The following is a 26,334-nucleotide window of genomic DNA, read 5'->3' on the forward strand; positions in this document are numbered from 1 at the left end:
ACTCCATATGCACAGCCCACGGATCACCATCCATTTTCACTTATGTGGTTTCAGCCACCACCCATACACTAATGCCAACCAAACCTAGATTTGCAGACCCAACTATCCAAGTGCCAGCTGGGCTGGATGCTCAATGTGGATGTCCCCGAGGGCTCACTACCTGCCTCCCCACACTCCCGTCCCTCTTGTTATCTCCAATTTTGATCACACCAACCATTCAATTCTAGATTTTTGTTTGTTTGTTTTTGAGACAGAGTTTCGCTCTAGTTGCCCAGGCTGGAATGCAATGGCATGATCTTGGCTCACTGCAACGTCTGCCTCCCAGGTTCAAACAATTCTCCTGCCTCGGCCTCCTGAGTAGCTGGAATTACAGGCAGGCACCACCATACCTGGCTAATTTTTTGTATTTTTAGTAGAGACAGACTTTCTCCATGTTGGTCAGGCTGGTCTTGAACTCCTGACCTCAGGTGATCCGCCTGCCTCAGCCTCCCAAAGTGTTGGGATTACAGGCGTGAGCCACCATGCCTGGCCAATTCTAGATTTTAAATCTTCAGATTTGCTCCCCCATCCATCACCACTGTCACTTTCCAGGCCCACTGTCTCTCCTGGTCCACTGCCCCAGCCCCTTAGGAGGCCTCCAGATCCTGCACGACCATCCTCCCCCCCAGGCCATCAGAAGGGTCTTTCTAAAATGCAAATCTGACCCAGTTACTGTCCACCTTACCCTCCAGATGAAGCCCAAGCTCCTATGTCAAATGAGGTTGCTAGGACTTGACCCAACCTACGGCAGTCCTACCTCCTATCGATCCCAGGGTTCTGCTCTATGCTCCTGAAACACTGAGCCGCCATATCCCATACACTTCCCTGGCCTTTACCCCGCTGTCCTCTTAGCTTAGTTCTCATGTCTCCTGTACATGCAGCTGGATCATCACCTCCCACAAGAAGCCGTAGGCTGAGGAGGTGTCCTTCTTCTCTGAGTGTATCCTGGCCCCTACTATATTCTATTCTATCCTCTGTTTCTGACTCCTTCACTAAACTGGGGGTTCTATGAGGGCAAAGTCTGCATCTTGTTGACTTTGTGGGTGCTCAGCACTTTGCAGGGTTAGGGAGGAAGAAGGCCTGATCTACAGAGCTGGTGACCTGGGCAAGAACCCAGGACACCTGACGCCAAGTCCAGGGCTCTTTCCACTTCACTCCAGCTGTCCCCAATACCAGGATACAATCAAGCGCATTCACCTGTGAACAAACCCACACACTGGACGCTGTGCTCACTCAATCAGCTCAGCCAACCACCAGGTGAAGGCTCTGAACAAGAGCTGGCAGAGGCAATGGCTCCACCGGCCAAGATGAGTCACTCGGCTCCCATGGCTGGGGGCACGGGTGGATAAGCTCTTGCTCTGTGTGCACAGCATCGGCAGGAAACCATGTGGGGAGCAGGGTTGCAAACTCAGCTCCAGCCTGAGATTCTGCAGCTGAGAAGACCTAGAGACTCTAGATCCTGCCTGCATCCTCAGGCCAGGAATTCAAGGTCAGAGAAGGGGAATGAGGGTGCCCAGGTCCTGGGCCAGACAGTGATAGGACCAACTGGAAGCCTACTGCTTTCTGGGAAGAGGCTGGGGACGCCTTCTGCATGAACTGAAAGCCTGACACCCTACAATCCTTGTGGGGCTTCAGAGCCCACAGGTGGATCCTTCCAAACTGACTCCTCGGTCTCCTCGTATCTCAGCAAGATGAAGCATGTCTCTGACCACAGCCCTCCCAACTCCCCTTGTCCATAGTAAAAACCTTCTGCATTAAGAGAACCCCAAAAACAATAGGCTGCCGAGGTGTGAGGCCGGTTTTTATGAACAGAATAGGAAACGGCTATTCTCTCAAAAAGCAGCGGAGAACAGCCCCATTTCCACCGCTAAGAAAAGACAGCATTGTGCTTGGAACAAAGCCTGAGAAAGCCAGCTACGCAGGGTGACACCCATTTGCAGCCGGTCCTGCTAAGGAAAGAGCAAACACTGTTACTATAAAAGTGAGAAAAGTCCAGGAGACATAGGAAAAATCACCTTGGCACAGGCAAAAAACCTAACACCGAAGAGAAAAAGAGATGATGATTGCTAGGAAATCCTTTTGCTGGAGAAGAGCTATTTGGGGAAGGATGTCTTTTGCTGAAATATGTCTATTTCAGGCTCGTTTCATATTTATGATTTAGTGGGGTCTAGTTTCCCACTAGGCAATCAATCTGTTTTCTTGTGCAATTGACAGTCACTTCAAAAGATGAGAAAAGGAGAGAAATGGTGGCCCCCACAAGACTCTCGCCACCCCCAAAAGACTGGTGAGAAGCAGAATGCATCTGGCAGGGAAAAATCTGTCTTCTTCTCAAAGAGTTAATAATACAGCTGAAACTGACTCTTTACCAACAACAAATGGTGTAATATGCCTTGATTACACTGGGTCAAAAATGGAGACAAGAGCTCCTGGAAAATGACTCTATCTACAATTAAATGAAAATGCAGTCGTTGCACAGAATATTTATGAACAAGGCTGTTCTGAAAGTCCCGAGCTGGCCAAAGTAGGAGAACATTTCAAGTGCCATCCTATTAAAGCCTTTGGAAGTCATTCGTCTTTCATCATGAAGGTGAAAAACAAGGTCCTTGGCTTAATTATTCTCTACCAAGGCAGTTCCATTTAATCTGTATGCAGGGTGTGTGGCTAAAACATGCATTTCAGCCCATTTCTTTCAAGCACAAGGCACAGATAACAGACAAATCTCCCAGCAAAGGCAACCTCTCCATCAAGGGTACTGAACACCTACTAATACAAACCCCACCGAGGTTAAAGGGCCAAACAGTTCACAACCAGGGATATCCAGCCTGGAAGATGGAAGCGGGGGTTTACCACGAGTGATTTATTTAAAGAGACGGATGCAATTTAAGTGCAGAGAGGAGGTATGGAAGGGCTTTGCCACACTGAGGCAGATGGGGTGGCTCACAGAGCTCCCCATCGAGAGGGCTGTGGAGTGGATCATCAATTATCAGACCAGAACTGCTGCAAATGAGGAATAGCTTCTCTGATTCTCCCTTCTAAAACAATAAAGGAGCCAGCCTATTGACAAGCTCCGCAGCTTAATTAATTGGGAAGTCCCTTAGGGCGTGGACACAGCAATGCTGAGCATCTCCAGCCGTGGAAATAACTAAGGTGTTTGCTGACTCAGAGAACAACCCCTGCCTTACACAGACTGGGGGACAATACACGTTAATGAGTATCCAATGGCAGATGGATACATCTAGGAAACTTGAGATAAGTGTTGAGAAAAAATGTGGTTTTGGATCCTTTAACTATTCTCAGAATCATTGCCAGTCAGAGCTGGAAGGGGTGATCAGGTCATCTGCATGAGCAGGGAGCATCAGAATCCTCTGGGGAGCTTATTGCATCATGGATTTCTGGGCCCCACCCTTTAGAAAGTGTGCTTCAGTATGTTTAGGGTAAGACCCAAGAATCTGTACTTCTAACAAGCTCCCAGATGCTGGTGCCCCTGCAGACCCCACTTTGAGTAGCATCCATCAGTTTCAGCAGCAGAAGCATCTTGCTCAAATGATACCACAAAATACTCAATAGGTCAAGGCGGCGTATGTTTTACTTAATGGCTTACTTAAGGGCTTACAATTGCATCATATCCTTATTATAGTTATTCAACAAGAACAAAAGGATGTGTTTTGGCTGGTGCAAAACCTTTAATTCAGAGGTTATCTGGGATAGTTGCAGGTTTCTGATAATCTGGTATCCAAATTATTCCTGTCTTCTGTTTTTCTTGCACATTCAGATCAGTAGTTAGTTACAGATGGTAAGTAGGAGGGAGGGAGGGAGGGAAAGAGAGAAAAAGAGAAAGAAAGAGAGACAGACAGATAGACAGATAGGCTGGGCATGGTGGTGTAATCCCAGCACTTTGGGAGGCCAAAGTAGGCAGATCACTTTGGGCTCAGGAGTTTGGGACCAGCCTGGGCAACATGGCAAAACCCCATCTCTACCAAAAATACAAAAATTAGCCAGGTATGGTGGCACACACCTCTAATCCCAGCTCTTCGGAAGGCTGAGGCGGGAGAATCGCTTGAACCCTGGAGGCTGAGGTTGCAGTGAGCCGAGATCACACCACTGCACTCCAGCCAGGGCGATAGAGCAAGACTGTTTAAAAAAAAAAAAAAGATAGATAGTGCCTCATCAGCTTGCTTTCCACTCTCAGAATGCTTATCAGCTAATGAGAAGTAGCAGGAAGGGCTTTGTTCTGAAGTCTGTGCAAAATAGATTAACCTGGCACCAGATGTCACCTTGACCATGCTCTCCAAGGTGTTAGATCTGATAACTAATAGGTGTGAGCAAGTGTGTGAATCTTGCCTTTTTTTTAAATAGATAAAATTATGCTTTGAAAATGAGACCCTGGCAAGTGACTTAATCTGCTGAGCCTCAGTTCTCTAACAACTCATGCTACTAATAACTACCTCATAGAGTGGCTGGAACAGATTGGAGATGATCCCTCCAAAAGAAATTTGCAAACTCTAAAGTGCATTGTTCGCATATGACTTCTGTCCTGAACACAGATGCCCTAGCTCCTTCAAAGACCTGGGCTCGTTTCTTACCTGGATGACCAGGATTTTCAGCTAATGTCTACAGTTTAAACACCTACCAGCCCCACTCGGACCAACTGAATTAGGATCAATATTTTTGAAAGACTTTTTGGGGGAATTCTAATCAGTAGCCAGAGTTGGAAACTGCTGTTCTATATCATATATCCTCCCTAGTTCTAGATGAAATCCTGTCAGATTGCTCTCCCTGCTTCTGGATAGTTACTAGCAATGAAAAGGAAAAAAGGTTTCTTCACTGCTGCTGGCCTAAAAGGGGGTTTTAATAACCCTAACTACTAATTCTGGAACGTTGCTACACACTGGGAGATTTGCATACATTATCCCTTTCCAGCCTCCCCACAAACCTGTAAGGCAGATATTATTATTCTCCATTTTTAAAAGAGCTGTATTGAGATAAAATTCACATATAACATACAATTTGTCCATTAAAGTATACAATTTACTAGCTTGTATCATATCCAGAGTTGTGCAACTATCGCTACAATCAATTTTAGAACATTTTCATCACCGCCAAAAGAAACTCCATATCCCTTGGCCATCACTCCCCACTCCTCCCATCTCCCCACCCCTAGGCAACCACGGTACTGGCTCTGCTTCCCATCTCTAAGGATTTGCCTATTCTGGACAATTAATCTAAATGGAACCACACAATATGTGGTCTGTTGCGGTTGGCTTCTTTTACCCAGCATAATGTTTTCAAGGTTCATCCATATTACAGTATGTATCAGTTCTTCATTCCTTTTTATGGCTAAATAATAATCCATTGTACAGATAGACCACATTTCATTTATTCATACACCAATTGAGGGGCATTGGAGCTGCTTCCACTTTGGAGCTATTGTGAATAATGCTGCTATAAACACTCACGTATGTTTTTGTGTAGACATGTTTTCCTTTCTGTCGGGTATATATGTGTGAGTGAAATTGATGGATCACATGGGAACTCTGTTTAGCCCTTTGAGAAACTGCCAGACTGTTTTCCAAAGTGGCTACATCATTTTACATTCCCACGATCAATTCATGATGGAAGCTTCTCCACATTCTCACCCATACTTGTTATTATCTCTCTTTTTTCATTAAAGTCGTCCTAGTGGGTACAAAGTACTATCTCGTTGTGGTTTTGACTTGTATTTCCTTGATGGCTATGATGTTGAGCATTTTTTCATGTGCTTATTCATCATTTATATTCTTTCTTTGGAGAAATGCATATTGAAACCCTTTGCCCAATTTCCTACTGGGTTATTTGTCTTATTATTGAGCTGTAATTATTCTTTTTTTTTTTTTTTTTTTTTTTTTGAGACGGAGTTTCGCTCTTGTTACCCAGGCTGGAGTGCAATGGCGCGATCTCGGCTCACCACAACCTCCGCCTCCTGGGTTCAGGCAATTCTCCTGCCTCAGCCTCCTGAGTAGCTGGGATTACAGGCACGCGCCACCATGCCCAGCTAATTTTTTGTATTTTTAGTAGAGACGGGGTTTCACCATGTTGACCAGGATGGTCTCGATCTCTCGACCTCGTGATCCACCCGCCTCAGCCTCCCAAAGTGCTGAGATTACAGGCTTGAGCCACCGCGCCCGGCCTGTAATCATTCTTTATATACTCCAGATACAAGTCCCTTATTAGATCTATGATTTGCAAAAATTTTCTCTCCTTCTGTGGATTGTCTTTTTACTTTGTGTCCTTTGAAGTACCAAAGTTTAAAATTCTGATGATGTACAATTTATTTTTTATTTCGTTGCTTTTACTTTTGGTGCAATATCTAAGAAACGACTGCCTAATCCAAGGTCACAAAGATTTATGGCAGTTTTCTTCTAAGAGTTTTCCAGTTTTCACTCTTAAAGTATTTGATCCATTTTGAGATAATTTATGTCTATGATACTAGGTAGGGGTCTATTCCCCCTATTTTTACAAGGGACGAAATTGAATTTCAAACATCTAGTGAACTCTCCAAAGCCAAACTATTCCAGTGTAGCAGTCCTGCTTTGCTACATTGCCTCCAAAAAGGCAAGAGTTTTTATTCACGGGGCCTGGGGAGCTGGCAGCGGGTAGGGAGGGCTAACGGGGCAAACCACGGAGGAGTTTGTCAGAGCATACGCGTGCACTACGGTCAGCAAAGAGGGACCCTGCGGCCACAGAACAGAGCACAGTCAGTGAGCCCCAGCATATGGAAGGTTGTACACAATCTTGAGGGGTGGCTAAACCCAGAGGAGGGGCAGGCCCCTCCCTCCCAGCACTTTCACGTCCCTCCTGAATCCACCCATCAGTTCCTCTAGATCTCCATGCTCCAACCTCAGGCCAGTAGAACCTTTTAGGCACAGTAGAAGAAAGAGACATTTAAATGGCTTCCCAATTATTCAGCCAGATAAGCCGCACCCACGAGAGGGCTCAGTGTCCCAACTCTGAGTCTATGTTGCCAGCAGATCTGGGAACATCAAAGTAAAATGGTAGCATTGACAGTAGAGTTGACAGCCCTTCTTAGGGCTGCTAAAAAATCGATGGTTGATGGGAATCCAACAATGACTTTAACACCACGGGAAACAAGATAAGGGGTCACAGAAGGCAGCTTAGGGGAAAACAGAGGCTTGAAGAGCCTTCTCATTTATGGTTTGTGATGAAAACTAAAACTCCAGCTGCATCTAAACTGTATAAACAACCAGAAACAGGAAAGCGTGCTTGCTTCCCTGAAGCCCAGGCTTACACTTTAGAAAGGTCAGTGCTGTCAGAACAGGTGCTTCACTACACATGGACTCAGCCTCTAACAAGGGCAATTTATGGACACACTGAACTGCAGTCAAGGTCATCTTTCACACAGCACCTCACTTCATCTTCAGGGTGAAACTCTATGACGAAGACCCGGATCCAGTCGCTGCGTGGAATATGTGTAGGAAACTGCACCACATTGGAAAGGTTAGTTTGGGTTTCCTCCTGTTACAGATGAGGAAACGAGCTGACTTTCCCAAGGTCACGCTGGGAATGAGCAAGAGAGCCAGACTTGGAACCCAGAACTTGCACCCAAGCCCGGAGCTCTTCCCACGCCCCAGAAGCAGCTTCTCTGGTTAGGAGGCCTGGATGGTACCCTGCTCCCACAACACCTAGGCACCTCCAAACCACTCAGACCACCCACCATTTCTGAGGGCAAAACACCCTCGAGTCAATAAAAGCCCAAGAAACAGGTTTTTGATTCAATTATAAAAACTACCTTGCATGATCAACACATTTGAAAAGCGAGCCACAAGCCTACCTTAGATCTGTGTCTTGTTAAGTGCCAGGCATCATGTGAAACCTTTCGCGGCATTAGTTCATTTACTTATCATAGCAACAGCAAGGCTCACACCTGTAATCTCCGTACTTTGAGAGGCTGAGGTGGGAGGATTGCTTGAGCCCAGGCGTCCACAAACAGCCTGGGCAACATGGCAAAACCCCTATCTCTACAAAAAATACAAAAAATTTTTTTGTCACCAGGCATGGCGACACGTGCCTGTCGCCCCAGCTACTTGGGGAGGCTGAGGCAGCAGGATTTCTTGAGCTCAGGAGATCAAGGCTGCAGTGAATCAATATCATGCCACTACACTCCAGCCTGGGCAACAGAGTGAAAATCTGTCTCAAAAAAAAAAAAAAAAAAATCATAACAACACTAATAGGGAGGTATTATTATCCTCACTTTAAGACATTAATAGAAAACCTAAGAAGCCATAAGACTTCCTGAGCTTTTCAGAGGTGTGTGATTGCTGCTAAGGACATAGAGATCCAGCCACGTCCTCACCACCACCTCTCCAAGGGACCTTGTGTTAGGATAACAGTGGGTGTGACCAACCTCTGATTTTAAAGAAAAGCTTCAGAACCCTTGTGAACGCTCTGGATATAGTATCAAGTAAGACTCAACACCACAGGGCCAATGTTAAACACACTCCTAGCTGCCTTTAACTATCACTCATTCTCCCTCAAATTTAATTTTTTTTAAGCTAACAGCTTTCAAAAATGTGCTAACAAAGTAATGGAACTAAAGTGGAAATTACAGATTTCAAAGATGAGTTGGGAGATTCTGTTCCAAGAGAGGACAGATTGGACCTCTCTGCCAAACAAGTATGAGACAAAAAAAGCATCTGAGTCAGGGGGAAGAAGGCCAATGCTATTCCAGAGAGCCACAATTAAAAACCAATTATGCAAAGCTTGCTAAAAAATGTCAGTGGGCTGCCTTTACGTTTCAAATCACTAAAAACACAGGCGTGCTTAGGCCAACATTTACCCAGCACATCAGCTGGTTTGGGGCAACTTTTTCTGCTCAGGCTAAACATGGATGCACGTCTTGGTCTCTGTTATGAACAAAGTCTGGGAAGACCACCTGGGGCTGAGTGAACATGGCTTCCAAGGCTGCTCTATGGTCCATGGATTCCTATTCACACTTCATCCAAAGGGGAAAACCCTCTCAATGTTCTCCAGGGGCCCTGGAGAAGATGGGAAATCGCCAATGTGAAATCCACAGACAGTCAAGTCTCCTCTCCAGCTCTGAAACGGATGAGGACACAGATCCAGCCCTCAGGTGGAATATACACAGGGAACTGCCCTAAGTTAGAAAGAGCAGTCCACAGTGATACACACCAATTTCTTAGGGTGACACCCTCAGAAAGCTCCCTGACAAGGATCGGAAGAAACCGTTTAGTCACGTTCCCAAAAGTAGCTGAGTCATCTCTAGGCCTATTAGCTGTACTGATTCCCAAGACTCTATCCTCCGAGATTCTGATTCCATCAGCCCAGGGTGGGGTCTGGAAATCTATGTTAAAAAGTTTCCCAAGGTGTTTTGATGACCAGCCAAGTTTGGGAATGGTTGGTTTGATTTTTGTTGTATTTTCTTTTTTTTCTGCCTGAAGTCAAATTCAGACATAGAAAAACCTAATGAAACGATTAGCTGGAGATGAGAATTGGGAGATACAGCAATCAAGGGATAGAAAGCTTAAGCGACCAGCACTTGATACTAACCGAGCTATCTACATCCTAGCCTTGTGTCAAAGGCTTGTGATGTGTTGTGATAGCTGGGTTCAAGAAGTGCAATAGTAAAACAAAAATGATGAGTCTTTTAAGCCCAGTGTATAAGGATGCATTCTGAGTTATAACTCAGAGGCACAACTGGATAGTGAAGAAAAAAAAAAAAAGTTTGAGCAACTTGCTGAGTTGACACAGCTAATAATGTTCAAGCCAACAAGCAAAGGTCTGTGGCACCTAAACATGGGACACAGACTCGAAATCAGGCCAGCAATACAGGCAGTGTGAAGTGGGCTGCAGACAGGACATCAGCGAGGGGACTGCAGTGAACCCAAGACTGTACACACTACAGCAGGCATCTGCTCCCCAGCTCCAACCTCTTGCTGCATATAAGGGTGTGGCCTGAAGTGGCTAGATATTCTGGTTTTTTTAAAGAAGTCAGAGAGTCCACACTTCCTGGCTTTTAAATATAGCAATTCATTCAATTTTTTAAAAAAGAAAAAGAAAACCACACTGTGATTTTGTTAAAAAAGAAAGGAAAAGAAAACCACCCTGTGAACAAGATTCATCTGTAGGCCGACTCCCGCCCCCGGAATGACAGTTTGCAGCCTCTTTCCTGAAAGGTCGTCCAGTTTAGCCTTCCTTGAACTCCTGAGTCCCTTCTGGAGCACTGAGAGGTAGCCAGAAGGTGAGGGGTCCGGTAGCAGGTTGATCAGTAAGTGTTTGGTGTGTATGCGTGTACGCAAGGGTGGGGCTTCGGGCCTCGCTCCCCTCCCAACTGAAAATGCATTCCAGACCCAGAGACAGGGTGTGGCCACCATAACCACAGCTAACTGGGAGATGACCTGGGAAGGGCCAAGATCTGCAGGCCAATCGGGACTGGTTGGTGGAGGAATCCAGCTGAGAGGGGCTACAGAGGAAAAGTCAAGGAAAGAAATCTCCGGGGAAAGCCAGAGAGCAAAGCTGTTCTGAAAGGGAATACAAGAAAAGAAAGGAGAAAGAGGCGAGAAAGAAGCAACAGCTCTAAAAATCCCATAACCCAGGAAATAACATTCCCAGAGTCCCTGGCCAACCATCAAAGTGAGCAGTCTTGCCACCGCCACGCCCTTAGTCTGCTTAATTTTTCTTCATGGTCCTGGCCACTACCTGACCTTATATATCGTGATGCCCTCACTGCAATATCCAGTGCCGAGAGATGTAAGGCTTGGTCTGCAGCTGGGCTCCCAGTGCCTGGTGCAGTGCTCAGCACATAGCAGGTGCTTAAGGAACATGGCTTGAACACACAGACTGCAGGCAAGCAGTTGGCACCAAAACAATTGAACGTCATGAGTCGACCATATAATAATAATGACATCAGCACAAAGCACTTTAGAATTCACAAAACCTGCCGTTGAACTTAATTCCTCCCATTTTCTTTTACTGAATTGCTCCGTGCATTTGGACACGGCCCAGGTGACTGCTAACCCCTGCAAGGCGAACAGTCCGAGAGCCAGTTCTGACAGAGCTGCCTACACAGCGGCTCAGCTGGTGTGCACGCTCGCTCACACTCTCTCTCTCTCTCTGTCTCTCTCTCTCTCTGTCTCTCTCTCTCGGCTAGGAGACAATGAGGCTGCAGAACTGCAGGGTTCAGCACTCATTGGGCAATGTCATCGAGATGATTAAATATTCTGGGGCCAGGTTCATCCAGCCTCCCCAGCGCAACCGAGCTCTGGTTAGAAGCTGGGAAGGGGTGTAGAGGTATGGGAGGCCGCACAGCACGTGGTTAAAGCTCGGGCTCAAGGCAGACTGCCTGAGCTCATTTCCCAGCTAGTGACCTCAAACCTCCCTCAGCCTTGTTGATCTCATCTGTAATGTGGGTATGACCGCAACAACACTAATTACTTCAGAGGGTACTTGTGCAGGGTAAACAAGGTACTTCACAAAGAGAGGCTAGTACTGTGCCTAGGACTTAGCTCTGCACAAATGAGACCTGGCTGTAATGGCCGCATCGTCCACCACACCAGGCTCCAGCGCTATCACAGCACAGCAGTGTGGGCCTGAGTGATGGAATCCCTTCCCTAAACCTCAAATTCTTCTCCAATATGGGGATAACCTTGACTCCAGGACTGAATAAGGAATGAATGAAGTCATGCATGTTAAACACTTTGCGCAGGGCCTGGTACATATTAAATATTTAATGAGCTAGTATCTGATTATTATTCAAGAAACTTTTGCTAGTCCAAAATGCCGGTAAGAAAAGCCACTCAAGGCGGTTTGCCATATGCAAATAAATCTTTGGACCATAGATTCTTCAGCTGCAAGTTCCCCACCCTCTTTAGGTTTTAGTTACTCCAAGAATTAGCTCTCCCCGCCCCTGGGGTCTGACCTAGGAAGCATTTGGAGGTCGGTTCGCAGTGCAGGGCTGGTATCCCTCTCCATCGGTACAATCTCGCAGCTCCATCTGCCTCTTCGCCCCCATAGCACTGCAGTCTGACAGCGAGGAAGAGGACATGCAAATATGCCCTAAAAATGGCTTGTTATTTTCGTGGCCTGGATGGTGCACGTCTGTGGGTACGTGTGAGGACAGCGCATCACTGTTGGGTACAGGGCAGATGCCACTAATTTGGGGGTGGCTGTAAAATGTAAAAATACCCAACCCAAATAAAAGTGGCTTTTCCAAAAAAAGGGAAAGAGTTCCTCCAGTGCCTTTTGCAGAGGAGAGAGGCAGTAACTCAGCCCCCCAGGTGAGTCCCAGCTCGGCCACCTCTGCCCAAGACACCTGGCTCCTCATCAACCCACACACAGCCTTAGTGCCCCCATGAAACTGCTCAGCTACTGGCGCTAAATGGCAATTTCACTGTGGAATGACCCAGAAACAGATGCTTTCAAGTCACAGACCTGGGAAGGTGAGGAGCAGAGGGCCAAAAGGCAAGGACCCTCCATCATGAAGACAGAATACTAAATAAGCCGGGAAGGGCTCCGACAACCCTTTGGTTTACAAGATCAATTCACAAGAATAGAATCACAGTCAACTCGCGTCTTCTAATCCAGTCTTCAGTAGGCACCTATGACGGACCTCATTCACTCGTCTTGAGCACAAATGGCTACAGGGACCAGGCAGTAGACGAAAATGAAGGCAGATGGTAGTAGCAGAAGCAAAACCAACAATATAAGCAGGATCAAGAGTAACAGGGAGGTGCAGAGGCCTGTGCCCCACTGGAGTGAGGAAGCAGTGACGTGCCTCTGTCCACCCCACTTAGCCATTACCACGCTGGAACAGGGCAGTGGGTGAAGGGATCTTCCCATTTTTTGATCAAAATTTTTTAAGTGAAATGTGGGTTTGCATTTTTTAAAAAACACGGAGCTGGCCAAACAAAATACACCTGAGAGCCAGGTCCAGCCCGCAAACGGCCAGTCTGCCACCATGGCCAAGTCCCCAATAGTCCTCTGCAGTTTTTTGGCACCTGTCAGGAGAAGGGGAGCGGAGAAATGGCTGCTACTATCCCAGCGCTCCCCTGCGGATACCCAGACACCCTCCTCCAGGCAGAAGGCTCTCTCTCCAGCACGGCCAGCACTTCAGCCCTCCCAGTCTGCCCAGGCTCACCTTCGCCTGTGAACCCTCCCTCCAGGCACAGCCGCCATTCCCAGATGCTCAGCTGTTTTCCATACCCTCCCAGTCCCAGCCTCTTCCCCACCTCCCACCACTGGCTCCTTCTCCTTTCCAGGGGGCAGCTACTCCAGCAGGCCTCTGAAGAAGCGGCCCTGCTGGAACCTTGCTGGAGCAGGCCTTCGGACAAACGGCCAGACCTGGGCAAGTGACCAGGAACATGCCCAGCACGGATCCTTGGCCATGCCGGGACTTCCGCTGCTCACCAGTGCCCCGAGAAAAGGGCTCATGAGAGCTGCAGGTGCAAGGGACCCGAGGAGGGGTCCTTTGCAAATGCCACGTGTGGGTGCTCCACATGTGGGTCCCTGGCAAATGCCATCTAAGGCAGATGCTGCTGGCTGACTGAGGCCATGCTCAGCTCTGGCAACTGCTTGGGAAGCGAGGTCATACTATACTCTTCCTCCAATTTCCCTGGTTCAGCTGCAGAAAGGGCCAAGAGGGGTGGAGGCCATGATCTAAGTAATGATAACAATTTTAAAAGATAACCTAATATTGACATTCTCTTGTCTACTTTTTAAAACATGTCCACATTCCCATTTCCCCCCATCCTCCCACCACCGCAGAGAGATGGCCGAGATATTGCTATTTATTACTATTATTATCACTCTTCCCCTGCCCCTTGGAGAACCAGAGACAGGTTGAACATCCTCCCTTGGCCCAGTGCTTCTCAAGCGTTAATATGTCCATGAATCCCTGGGGGATCTTGTTGAGATGCAGATTCTGATTCAGAAGGCCCGGGGTGAGGCCTGAGATTCTGTTTTTCTGATAAGCCCCAGGATGGTATGGACGCTACTGGTCCTCAGACCACACTTTGACCATTAAGGTTAAGGTCCCATGGTGGGTTTAGGGCCAGACCTGGAATCTGCCAGGGGTAACGAGACTCGCTCACCTCACTTTTCACGGGCTGGGGCCTCTTGCCCAGTTTCATCTCCAGGAAGTGCAAGGGTGCGATCATGGCCCCGAGGTTGCGGATGTCAGCGTATTTCAGCTCCTCTGCAGTCAGGGCTGAGCTGGGGAGTCCAGTCAGGGGGCCAAGCCCTGGCAGGGAGCCTGCAGTCACCGAAGGGTCCGGGATCTGCCCAGGCATCATAGCAGGAGGAGCGGCAGGCCAACCTGGAGTGGGCAGGAAAAGAGCAGGCCAGTCAGCCAGGTTAGAGGCTCCAGGGGGACTCCCGCCCCTCATCTTGCCATGACTGTCGCTTTTTTCACCAGTGTTCTCCTGAATCCCTTTCCCACCCAGCTGCTTTTCCTGCCGTGAAGTCCTTCCTGTTATAGAGGAAAAGTTGCTCAATGCACTCACAACAAGGTCACCCTTGGCACTGCCAGGAGTGTCTGCCTTTATTTTGCAGGCAATGTTTAACCCAGTCGTCGGCAACATGTATTCAGCATGTGCTATGTACCAGCCCCACGGTAATCCTGCCGCCAGCCCTATTAGGCTGGATCAGAGGTCATCACACAGAGGAAGTAGCCAAGCTTAAAACGATAACTCACTCGAGGTTGTACACAGTTCAAATTGGTGGAGCTGGGATGTAAACGGCAGCATGCAGTCTCTGAAGAGAGGGAATTATAACAGCGGAACCTCAAGCACCTTTGCACCTGTTTCAGAGGAAGCTATTTTTGGTCTGGCATGGTGCCTCCCCTCCAATCACACATCCTATTCTGCATACTTGTTAAGACACCCTGAATAGGAGATGAAACCAATCAAAGTTAAAGGTGAGTGTGTGAGATACCTACGAGAAAGAGACTGAGGCAAAGCCGGGGGCATTAATTAGCATGTCCTTTCCCTGTGGAACCCAGTACCAGAAAATTCCTCCCTGGTCTCTTTGGTTTTTTTCCCCAGGCTGGAGTGCAGTGGCACAATCTCCGCTCACTGTAAACTCCGTCTCCCAGGTTCAAGCAGTTCTCCTACCTCAGCCTCTCGAGTAGATGGGATTATAGGCACCTGTCACCACGCCCAGATAATTTTGGTATTTTTAGCAGATATGAGGTTTCACCATGTTGGCCAGGCTGGTTTCGAACTCCTGACCTCAAGTGATCTGCCTCCCAACATGCTGGGATTACAGGTGTGAGCCACCACGCCCGGCCACCTCCATGGTCTCTTCATTCTCAGAGCAAACACAAATTCTGGTTCTGCCAGACCCAAAAGGTACACATGGGAAGACATTCAGACATGGAAGAAGGATGTAAATTAGGCAGGTCAACACCAAGGGAATGCTTCCTCCCTTTATTGGGGGAAGCTCATGGGTAAAGAAATGGTCACTTCAAGACACAGATGGCAGTAAAGAAAGCTGGTCTGCCAATAAAGTCAGTTCCTTAAAGGGCTCCTTCTCCCCACCCATCCATCCAGTTACTGACCACGTACTATGAGCCAGCAGACACTAGGAATATGGAGGTCAGACATGCACAGTCTTAGCTTTGAAGCAGCCTTTTAAGTAGCATGTTAAAGCCAGGCTCAGTTGCTCAGGCCTATAATCCCAGTACTTTGGGAGGCCAAGGTGGGCACATCACTTGAGGTCAGGAGTTCGAGACCAGCCTGGCCAACATGGTGAAACCCCTTCTTTACTAAAAAACACAAAAATTAGCCAGGTATGGTGGTGCATGCCTGTAATCCTAGCTACTCGAGAGGCTGAGGCAGGAGAATCGCTTGGATTCTCCTGCCCAGGAGGCAGAGGTTGCAGTGAGCTAAGATTGCACCATTGCACTCCAGCCTGGGTGACAAGAGCAAAACTCTGTCTCAAAAATAATAATAATAAGTAAGTAGCACATTAGTACAAAACTTCTCTTGGATTCTAGTCCTGTAAAGGAAATCATTTCTTCCTCTTCTCACCTTTCTGCCCAGGGCCATAAAATCAAAATCCTCACTGGCTTAGAACTCCTGAGGGAAAATCTTTGGCCTATCCTTCCATCTTTACCTGTCTCTTCCCATAGAGAGAGATGCATTTGGCAGAAGAGGGAAGATCTGATATCCATCAGACAATGCTTCTCTGTCGGGCAGTTAATGTACTCAGATGGCCACATGGTTCTTAGGCTGTCTCCTGCAGGAGTGGCCTTGGAGGGTGACCCAGAACCATCTGCCCCTATTCAGCTTCGCAGGTGTAGATCATTCCAGAGAGGGGCAGTCGTGAATCTGTTCTGGCCATGAGCGCAAGCCATATTCTCCATCTCCATTTCACTTTTGAAGGTGAAATTTGGTTCCCTGTCCAAGTCCAGAGTCTATTTCCCAATAAGTTCTACTTCTCTAAGAGGAAACACGTGAGTAATTTGCACCGTCAAGCACAAAGGCTTCCACTGGTCATCACTTTGTCTACAGCAGGGTGTCTAAAGCAAGGTGCCTGGGAATGGGAAGTGAGCCTGCCATTTCATCCGCAACACACCTGCTGCGTCTGCCATAAAGCCATCTGCCCATAGCTTCCTGGCTTGCCCCAACATTTTCATGTGGAGGGCTCTGCCTATCTATGCTCCTGTGCCCCTCCGTCTGTGCTCTGCCTACTGTACCTCCCATACGCAATCCTCTTAGCACCCTTCCCGCTTACATCCTTTCTCTCCCTCCTTCACCCAGTGTCCCCTGGACCATCAGAAAAGGATCTGAGACTCAATCAAATTGAGTTACAGTCTTAGAGCTGAAGGAGGCCCTGTGCTCATCTAAACCACATCCTCATTTTGACAGGAGGAAACTAAAGCTCAGAGAGGCTAAATGGCCTCTCCAAGGTCACACAGCTGAAGAGGATCAGAGCCAGGGCTCAACTCCTGGTCCCAGAGTTTTAGGCCAAAGCTGTCTCACCCTGCTCTTATTGTTTCCCTTCCTGGGGTCCAGGAGGTAATGATGCCTTCAGCAGAAGGAATGACTTTCTCATGGTGGGCTTTCAGACACCAGCCCATAGTAGAGGGTCATTGTCTTACACAGAGGACCCTCCACCTGCCCTGGAGATCCAGGTTTAAGAAGTTCCCTGAATAACTCCATGGTAGCCTGTATGGGAGCCCAGACATAGAAATAGCCCCTGGGACCTCTCATATGTGGGTGTTCAGTGTCTTCAGATCCCCCAACTCTGAGCTGGACTGGAGCCCAGTGGCAGCAAGAGAGCCCTCTCTCCACCCTCTGGAATGGAATCTGCAATGCAGAGAGAGCTGCAGCCTGCCATGCTGGGAGGCTGCTTCAGGGCCCTGTGGATGAGCTGCATGTCTCCCCCGCCCCTCCTCTAGGGAGAACAGGGAAGGCGCCAGCAGGAAGACCTATTCCTCGAAGCACAACTGTGCCTGGAACAAACCGCGTGGCCACGTGGCCAGCAGTGTCGTGATTCCAGGTGGTAAGCAGCAGTCATGGCTGGTTGTTGCCCTGGTGACCCCAGTGCTTAGCATTTCTGGTGCAGAAAAGGTCATCAATAATACTTGTTGAAGTAAGAAATAAGTGAATAAAGAATGAACAAATGACAGCAAATTCACGGCAGAGCAAAATTCGGCAAATGCAGTAGGAATCCATCTCTGGAAGCTTAGATGCTCATTATCAGGTTGGTGATTTCACCTCCAAGTCATTCATTCCCACAGTAGACCCCAAGAAGAACACTCCAGAGGCTTCTGTGTATTTCCCTGCCTAAGCCTTCCATCTCTGGGAGATGGAAGCCAGACCCCGTTCTGTTCCAGGAATGATAGGCTCTGCCTGCAGCTTCTGTTTATTCTCATACAGATGGTATAAATGAGACACTAACAAATGATCCCAAAATCTAATGAATTTTCTGCTACTGTGGAACCCCCCTGAAGGGGTGGCCACCCCCTGGGAGCAGTGGCCCTATAAATTTGCCATTCCTGCTCCCCTGTGAATCCATCCCAATGACAAGCCTCACCCGGGAGACAAGGCACTAGTCTTTCCTTTGTAGAAGCAAAGATCCCTTCTCTTTCCTCTCCCTGCAAAAGAGCCCCTAACTGCTCAGATACAAACCACAAAGCCCTCAGCCATGCCATTCCTAGGAGACAACCACAGCAGCTGACATTCACCAGCGAGAAGTCATCCTAAACATCTCTGGGGGTTGGTGGGGGGGGGGCAGAGATGGAGGAACTGAGCAGCTGCCTTTCATAATTGGATTCTCATTAACTGCAAAGAGCTGGCTGACGATCTAGGGTGGAAAGGCAACTTTAGTGATTTGAAAAATAAAACAAATTGATGTGATTTAGGGATCTATAAAAGGGGGGAAGGGGGCAGTGGAGGTGGCAGCAGCAAGGAACAAGTAACAGCCAGAAGGAACTTACCCACTTCAAGGAAGACTAGGAAAGATGACAAGAGGTGAAATCATCTCCCACACTTGTTGTTCCAGACGGAAACAATTTAGTAGGAAAAGAAGAAGTAAGCACTAAAAGCTTCAGGAGAACAAACCAGTTTTTTTCCCTTGAGGGCCCAGGAGGTCTGAAAGGCACATAAACACCCTCGGTGTCTCCAGGAGTAACTAGGAGGCGTAAGTAAGGAGCAAGCTCTATTTGGTAGCAGAACACCAACATTGGGAAATGGGGCCTGTGCCTCAATATACAGGCCTGGCATCCAGGAAGACTTTGGCAATGCGGGACACTGACCAGGAATAAGTTGGAAGCCAGCCAATGAAGGAAAGCTGGGTGCAGCACAAATCCAAGATGCAGATTGACTAGCAAGGCATGAATCAGACAGGTGAGGTTCAGAAGGTCGCAGTGAACCCTAAGCTGTTGCTGATCCTAAGATTATGAGGCAGCTCCCTGAAAGCCAGCTAGAAGAAAATGGGGACCAGATGTATCCAAGAGGAAAGAACTTGAAAAAAAAAAAAGTCTGGTAGCTGTACTCTCTACTCTTCCTCAGTGGCCTGCGGGCACACAGTTAGGGCACTGCGTTATTCAAGCCGAAGAAGAAAAGCCATAAAACATTTCAAGTCTAGAAAATAGACCCTCCTGGGAGATATTAACATGAAGAGACATTTCAGCCAAAAGAAAAGCTAAAGGTAACTTATTAAGCTTCTCCTCTTGTTTTCTTCTCTCATTTTTTGTTTATAAATCTGTAAGAGATTAGGTTGGTGCAAAAGTAATCGTGGTTTTTGCCATTCTGGTCAATGGCAAACACTGAGATTACTTTTGCACCAACCTAATACCTTAAATCTTTTTTAAGGGGAGTGTCTATAAACAAATAACAGTCTTGTTTTATGCGTCAAATTTACTAGGGCTGTTCTTGTTAGAAAGTGCCCAATATTCAGCATTTTCATCCAGAATGGCAAAGACAGGTAGATAAAAAGAGACAGGTTAAGGGAAACTTAGCGTCTGCACCATGAACTTCCTGTCCGTAGAAACAAAACTGTAAAGGAGGCTATAAAAGCCCTGGGCCTCTTCGAGAAGGTCAGCTCCCCTCCAGGCCAGCAGCTGGCTTGGGCCGCCATCAGGAATAGGAATGGGTATGCACATGGGTGCAGACGGCCTAAGGGCCAAGGCTTGGCACCAAGAGAACGTGGAGGTGACAGTGACAAGTCAAGGAAGAGGGGAGTTTACAGGGGCAAGCCCCATGAGAAAGGAGGGGTTGGAAGTCGAGGGCAGGGCATGGGCAATGGCAACTGAGACTCAACAAGAGAAGTGGGCTCTTGCATTCCCAGGAGAGAACAGGATGCCGAGGCCAGGAGTCCACAGAGAAGGGCAGAAAGGTGGCAGGCCAGTGATCATGGCGCATAGCGCCTGTTACCATGAATCTTGGAGAATCAACCACCCAGCCTCTTCTTGGAGCTAAGGAGTCACCCAGGATAACCTCTCTCTTGGAATCCCAATGATGTAGGTCAAGCAGCTTCCAAAAGTTGAGGGATCCAGAAGGCGAGAGGCAAGACAATGGGGAAGGCCCCAAGACTGAGAGTGAAGTCAAGCAGCAAAAGGCCCTCTTCAGATGGTCCCAGCTCTGCAGACCACGAGGAAGGTGGGGTAAGAGTGGCGGTTCGGGAGCCAGACGATCTGAGTGTGAATCCTAGTTCTGCCCCTTCCTAGCTGTGTACCCTTGGGCAAGTTCCCTAATCTCTCCGTGCCTCCCTTTCCTCAGCTGTAAAGTAAGAATAACAATGTTATTTGCCCTGTATGGCTGTCAAGAGGATTAAATTAGTTAATACTTGGAAAGTACCTGGAGCAGTGCCTGCACGCAGTGAGTGTGAAATCAGCGTGGCCACCAGGGCCTTCCTTCCTGGAGGGGCACTAGTGCCAGATGACCCCTCAAGGTCTCTTCTGGACTAGTCTCTCTTTCCTGCAGCCATGAAACGATTCTCCCCAGAGGACTCTCTGCTCTCCCACTTCCCAGCTCTAAACCCCAAGGGGGCAGGGCCATCTTGCATCCTGGCAGTTAACTGAAGAATAGAAACAAAGTGTGCCAGGTCAGGGTTGGGTACAAAGGTGTAGAAACGGGGCCCAGCACCTGCCCTTGGGCTCAGTTTCCTCGGTCTCCTTCACCTTGCAGGCCAGATCATGGCTGCATAGACACTGGCAACCAGGTGCCATCAAGAGCTAGATTTCCATTCCTGTTCCGAGGCAGAGAGCTAGCATCTTCTGTATCCTTCAATCTGTCCATCCCTGCACTGCTTCAGAAGAAGACAATGAGGGGTAGCTGGGTTCAGGAGAAGCCACTGAACTCTGGTAGCCATGATCCTACATAGCCATCCCAGCCATAGAGGAACCTGGAACCATCCCCCAGGGAACTCCTTCTCTTCCCTAGAGACCAGAGAAATGCTTCCAAGGCCTTGCCTATAAACAGAGCTTTGTCCTCTGCCTAATGTAGGTGCTCAATAAATACACATGAAATTATCTCTGCCAGGAATCCTTAGCCCAGGCAGCAAGAAGCAGCTGGGAACATTCAGCCACTGGACAAGCTTTCTATTTCCCCTTCCTGCTTCATGCCAGCTCTGGTCCTTGGTGGCTGGCAGGGGTTAAGAGTATAACACCTAACACAGACACACGCATAAGTTGTGATAACCACCCTGGTCTTTTAAAAACAAATGCCATTGGCCGGCTGAAGCTTTGCAATTGGAGCTCCCCAACTAAATCCCGTGGGCTACAGCAAGAAAATGGACTAAAAAACAACAACAAAGAATGGTGGGCTCTGGCCAGGCCTCCCACAGCCAGCAAGAAGTAAAGGAACACAGGCTGAAAATTCCAAGACTGGGTCGGTAAGGCATTTGTCTCTGCTGAGTTCCGAGAGGCCAAACCACACACACACACGCGCACACACACACGAACATGTGTGCACATAAATGCACACACACACACACACACACACACAGAGGCACATGGAGCTTGGCAGCCCCTAAGTTCCAGAGCTGGTAATACAAGCCACGGAACCGACTGCCAAGACAAGCAACAGAATGAGCCAGACCCGGTTTCATTGGCCACCATATGCTGCATATGGCCCAGGACGCAGCCAAAACAGTGTTCTCACCCTCCTCAAAGGCATAGGAGACCCTCTGTTTTCAAACACACCTCCACAGAGCCTTAATTAAAGGAAAATGGAAAAATAATGTGCCTGCTGCTCTCCCCCTGCCTATATAGGCATGCACACACACATACCCATACACACTCACTCCATTTTTCTCTTCCTCCCATTTCGGTTTCAAACATAATTCATTCGTATGGAAAAAAAGCAAACTGCATCCTGCAGCAGAAAGGCAGAAAAGAATGTAGCTTGCCCTCAACCCTGGCTCTGATTGCTCAAGTTGAGCTGGGGCTGAATGAATACAGAGCAGGCCGGCCTAGAGTCAGCCTTGGCCCCTTTCTTTCCAGAGTGGAGCTGGAAACACACTGGAGAGAGACAGGCCATTGCAACACCAGTAGCCCACGACAAACGAGGCCCGGAGAGCCTATTCCTGCCAAGGATTCTGCAGGTTGGAAAAGATGCCCATACACCCTGCAAACAGGTAGGGAGATGACAACAGACCCAGGGAGTCATGAGGAGCATTCCCTGGTAGCTGCAGAAGTTAGGCAGTAGGTGAGTGGGGAGACCCTTATCCAAACCCTTCCTGGGGGGCATTGTCACCACTTTGCAACACATCTCCTTGGAGGTGGCTGCAGCCAACCTAGGAGAAAAGCCTGAGGGCTACACACGGAGGACTTCCTGCAGCCCTTCAGATCACACAGCACCCAGCTCTTCAGGAAGATTCTGGAGCTGCCTGCAGCTCTGAACCAAAGCCAAAGTAGTAGGGAACAGAAGAATCTTTGAGAAATCCATCCTCCCTGCTCTAAACAAGGCAAAAACCTTAACCACCCAGAGGCATGAGACTAGATCTTGCTTCTCTTCCTCGATCCTCAGGTTTATATAAAATCAGAGCCAGGCTCACACCTGATACCTGGTTAAACGCTCCCCTAGAAACCTGCAAAGGAAGATAAGCCATCCATCCAAGCTGCAGCTAGATTTGCTGGAAAGGTAAAAGCAATGGGAAGTGTTTTTTAAAAACCCTCAGGGAAGGGAGGTTGGGGGGAAGGGAGATGATACGTGAATGCAGTTCCTAGCAAGGACTTAAAGGACATTTGGACTCAAAGGTACCCAAACACGGTTCAAAGCTTCCCAGTTCCTGATGCTCCTCAAATTAAGACCCTGGGGAGAGTTCGCCAAGGTTTAAGTCTGGATACACACGCCTAAGCAGGCTGCAAGCCCTTTCTGAGATACAGACCCGAGCACATTTGCCCTCAGCACATGTGGTCAGGCCACAGCCCCAAGCCCTGGATGCCAATAGGGAGGGGAGCACCCTGGGCAAAGGCCAAGCAATCTTGCAACTGGAGATGACCTAAGGGGTCAGTTGATTTCTCCTTCCGCTAGCCTCTCCATCCCTGCAAAAGAGCCAGGACCTCCCATCTTCCCCAACCTCTCCATCTTCCCTGCTCCTCCCAGTGACCCAGGCAAAGCCTGGCTCTGCCACCCCAGGGTCCAGGGATCCAGGTAGAAAGCCCACCCCCACACCTCCCTCCCAGCCACCCACTGCCCCCCTACCTCTCGACAACCTCCTTTGAGGGGAGGAGCAGAGGAGAGCCTTTTAAGCTGGGCTGGGCAAGGGAGAGGCTGGTTACCTACAGGAGCCTGCTTGCCTCCTTATATAACCTGGCATGGGAGCTAGGAGAGCCCAAAGGGGACCCCAGTCACCCTTAGATTCCCTCCCAGCCCAGAGCCCCAGAGCAATGGCCATGAGAGAAGCTGCCTTCATTGGATGGAAATCCCGAGCCCTTCTCAATACCCGCCTCCGGGACCTGGTCCTCCGGGAGTCGCGCTTCCTCCCTGCCAGCCGGTCCTTGTCATCCCTCCACAATCGAACCCCCACCCCAGCCCCGCACCTCCCTAGCCCTACACCCTCCATCTCCACCCGCACGGCCCGTCTTCGCCGGCAGTTTTCTCCCCACTCACCCCGCCTTCCCCGCCGCCCGAGGAGAGCACCTCCTTGCAAACGGACGGGGGAGGAGAGCGCGGGAGGGAGAAGGAGGGAGCGCCCGGCTGCCCGGGGAGCGGACGGAGCCTCCCGTCCCGGGGCGGGAACCAAAAGGAAGCCTCCGGCTACCGGGCGCCTCGCGGGAGGGGCCCGGCTGCAGCGCCCCGCGCGGGGAAAGCTCGGGGTCCCAGGGCTGCGTGCGGGAGCCTCCCGGCGGGGCTGGGCTGGGGCTCCTCGCGCTCCGCCCGCGCGGGGGCGGCCGTCCCAGGTGCCCGCGCCGCGCCCCGCCCCGCCCCTCCCGGCGCCCCAACGCGCGCCCTCGCACCCACCGTGCAGAAGCTGCCGGCGGAGGCGGCGCCCCCGGGGCCGGGGCCCGGCTGCAGGCGCCGTGCCCGCTCCGCGCCGCTACCGCCCGGCCGCGGAGCTCCGCCCGGTGCCCAGGCCCGTCCCGGCCCGGGAGCCGCCGCGGCGCCAGCCCCGCCGCCAGCGCCCCCCGTCGCGGCCGCCGAGCGTCCCTCCCGCAGGCTGTGGCGGGCGGCGGGACGGGTTGCATCAGCCCCGGCTATATAGCGGCCCCTGGGCGGCGGGGAGGGGTCGGGAATGCGGAACCGGCCGAGCTGCCAGCTCCAGACGTCAGAGGGGGACGGAGAGGAAGGGAAGGAGGGGACCGGGGAGGAGGGGGTGTGGAGCCGGCGCTTCACACCCACTGACCTTAACCTCCCCCGCCGCCTCGGGCGCCCTCCTCCCGCGGCCGCTCGCGCTCCTCTCCCCGCGGGGGCGGCCGGGGTTCCATCCAGTCCCCCGGCTCCGCCACCCCACGGTGCAGGAGCGCGCGAGAAAGCAGGACGCGGCGAGCGGTTATGTAAGCGCACCCCCCGCGCACCGCCGCCCGGCGTGCGCCCGCCAGGCAGCAGCCGCAGCCCTGGGAGAGCGAAGCGACGCAGGGGCCGAGGGACAAGTCAGAAGCCCCTTCACGCACAGCCTTTGTGGACCCTGTTCCTCAGTCCCGGCGCTTCCCGGCAGAGAGACAGGGAGCATTTCGGCATAATTTCATCCTTGGACACTTCAGGACTGAGAGGGCGAGGAGGCGATCTCGTCAACCTGCTTTATGTTTCGGTGGAGAAGGATGGGCTGAGATGAAGGCATTTGAGGACCCCTACTCCTACTCGCCGGCCCCCGCCAGCGCCCTTAGGCCCCTAGGCGGCTCGCCGCACCAGCCTGCCCTCCGCTAGGGCTGCAGCCTGAGACCGCAGCTTGCTCTGCGGCTAGCACAGTTAGACCCTTGGCACAGTTGGACCCTTCTGCCCTGCTCCAGCGGGCTTCTCCTGTGCCCTCTGGACACAGCAGTGAGCAGACCTAGCCCTCAGTAGACCCCAGGTGACCTTCTTCCCCATTACAACTTCCATAGCCAACCCCACTCCCACCTCCCATCCTCCTAGAGAGGAAATGGTGGAGACTCCTTAGGAAAAGTGATATCCATGGTGCCTTCCAAAGGCAGCGACACAGAGCCCTCAGGTAGAACGGGGTTCCCTAGGTGGCATCTCCCACCTCCAGAGCTCCTGGGTACCCATCGAGCCCCCTACCTTCTGCCTAAGCCGGATAGGAGTGACGATTTTTATACTCAGCGACTTTCAGCCTCCTCAGAGTGATGTCAGATCATCACCCATAGAAGAAAGGAAGTGAAAGAAAAAGTTCATGCCTTCTTGGAGTGCAGATGCTCAGAATGAAGGAAACAAGACTGGAGACAGATGGGTGCAAATGAGCAAACTCAAGCATGCATGTCTCTTCTATGTGAGTGAGTGCATGAGATCTTATTCTCCTTATTTCTCCAGTGCACTGAAATTTTTCTGGGTAAAAGAACTGGGCTAATGGAAGGAGAGACAGACCAAGTTCCAATGACATTGCCTGACCATTTTCACCTTTGCCACCAGCAATCTCCCTGGCAACACTGGTGTGGGCAGGTAAGAAGCAAGCAAGGCCCTGAGAGAATATACATTGGAAAATGAGCAGTAATTTGATAGTCTGTGAAAGAACATCATTCTCCACCCCAGAAAGGCCAGCGACACCTTTACTACAGCATAGACATCAAAGCCAGGGACTGTGAAACTGACTCATCATGTTTCTCCCACAAGACTTGCATCTGGACATTTACATGGGACAAAACATGGAACAGAGGCAATGCTACTTGTGTGTCTTCGGCTGGGGCTTTGGATAAACTAAACTGATCTCTGGGCAGGGACTAATAATTAGGGTGTGTGGTTCGGCCCTCCCTAGGGCCTGTTTTGGACGGTGGCAAAGGTCCTACTGGGCCTTTGCTTCCCCCGCGAATTAAATATGTTACAGGGGTGGCACCAAGGGTGACTTGGGAGGTCTTTAGTCCCCTCTACCTCCCTATTATATTCAGTGGGTCTTCTCTGTTATTTGTATGATATGGATGTTTTTCAGTTTCATATAGGATGCTGTAAGACCACAGACTCAAGGCCTCCCTTCCAGCCACATACTCCCTACTAAACCTCTATACTTAATCACTGCCTCTAGGAGTGGCTAGAGGGAGAAGCCATAAACTGGGTCCTTTATGCAGACATTGGGGGCTTCATGGAGCTGATCTAACCCTGGCTAGACAGGGACGGACAAGTGACTCAGCCTAAGGCAGTTTGAATTTAAGTTTCCTGTCACAACTAGGAAAGTCCTGATGAACAC

General features: G+C 49.9%; 1 protein-coding gene and 1 non-coding gene across 8 annotated transcripts in view; one reads left to right on the forward strand and one right to left on the reverse strand.

Moving 5' to 3' along the window:
* Positions 1-25,265, reverse strand: part of JDP2 (Jun dimerization protein 2) — a 45,718-nt gene extending 20,453 nt beyond the window's left edge. The window contains exons 1-3 of one of the 7 annotated variants that reach the window (XM_074392962.1): positions 23,964-24,289; positions 14,744-14,932; positions 14,142-14,365 (exon numbers count right to left, since the gene is read on the reverse strand). In XM_074392962.1, the coding sequence (XP_074249063.1) occupies positions 14,142-14,365; positions 14,744-14,795 (276 nt within the window). In that variant the 5' untranslated portion in view covers positions 14,796-14,932; positions 23,964-24,289. Of the gene's footprint in view, positions 1-14,141; positions 14,366-14,743; positions 19,298-23,612; positions 23,893-23,963; positions 24,290-24,345; positions 24,480-25,217 lie in introns of those variants that run through there. The other 6 variants (XM_074392963.1, XM_039469223.2, XM_039469222.2 and 3 more) reach the window with 6 other exon arrangements.
* Positions 9,587-9,752, forward strand: LOC120364169 (small Cajal body-specific RNA 1). Its single transcript, XR_005579511.1, has one exon.
* Positions 25,266-26,334: the final 1,069 nt, after the last annotated feature.

The sequence above is a fragment of the Saimiri boliviensis genome, chromosome 2 (assembly GCF_048565385.1).
Source record: "Saimiri boliviensis isolate mSaiBol1 chromosome 2, mSaiBol1.pri, whole genome shotgun sequence".
In the NCBI taxonomy this organism is placed as follows: Eukaryota; Metazoa; Chordata; class Mammalia; order Primates; family Cebidae; genus Saimiri; species Saimiri boliviensis.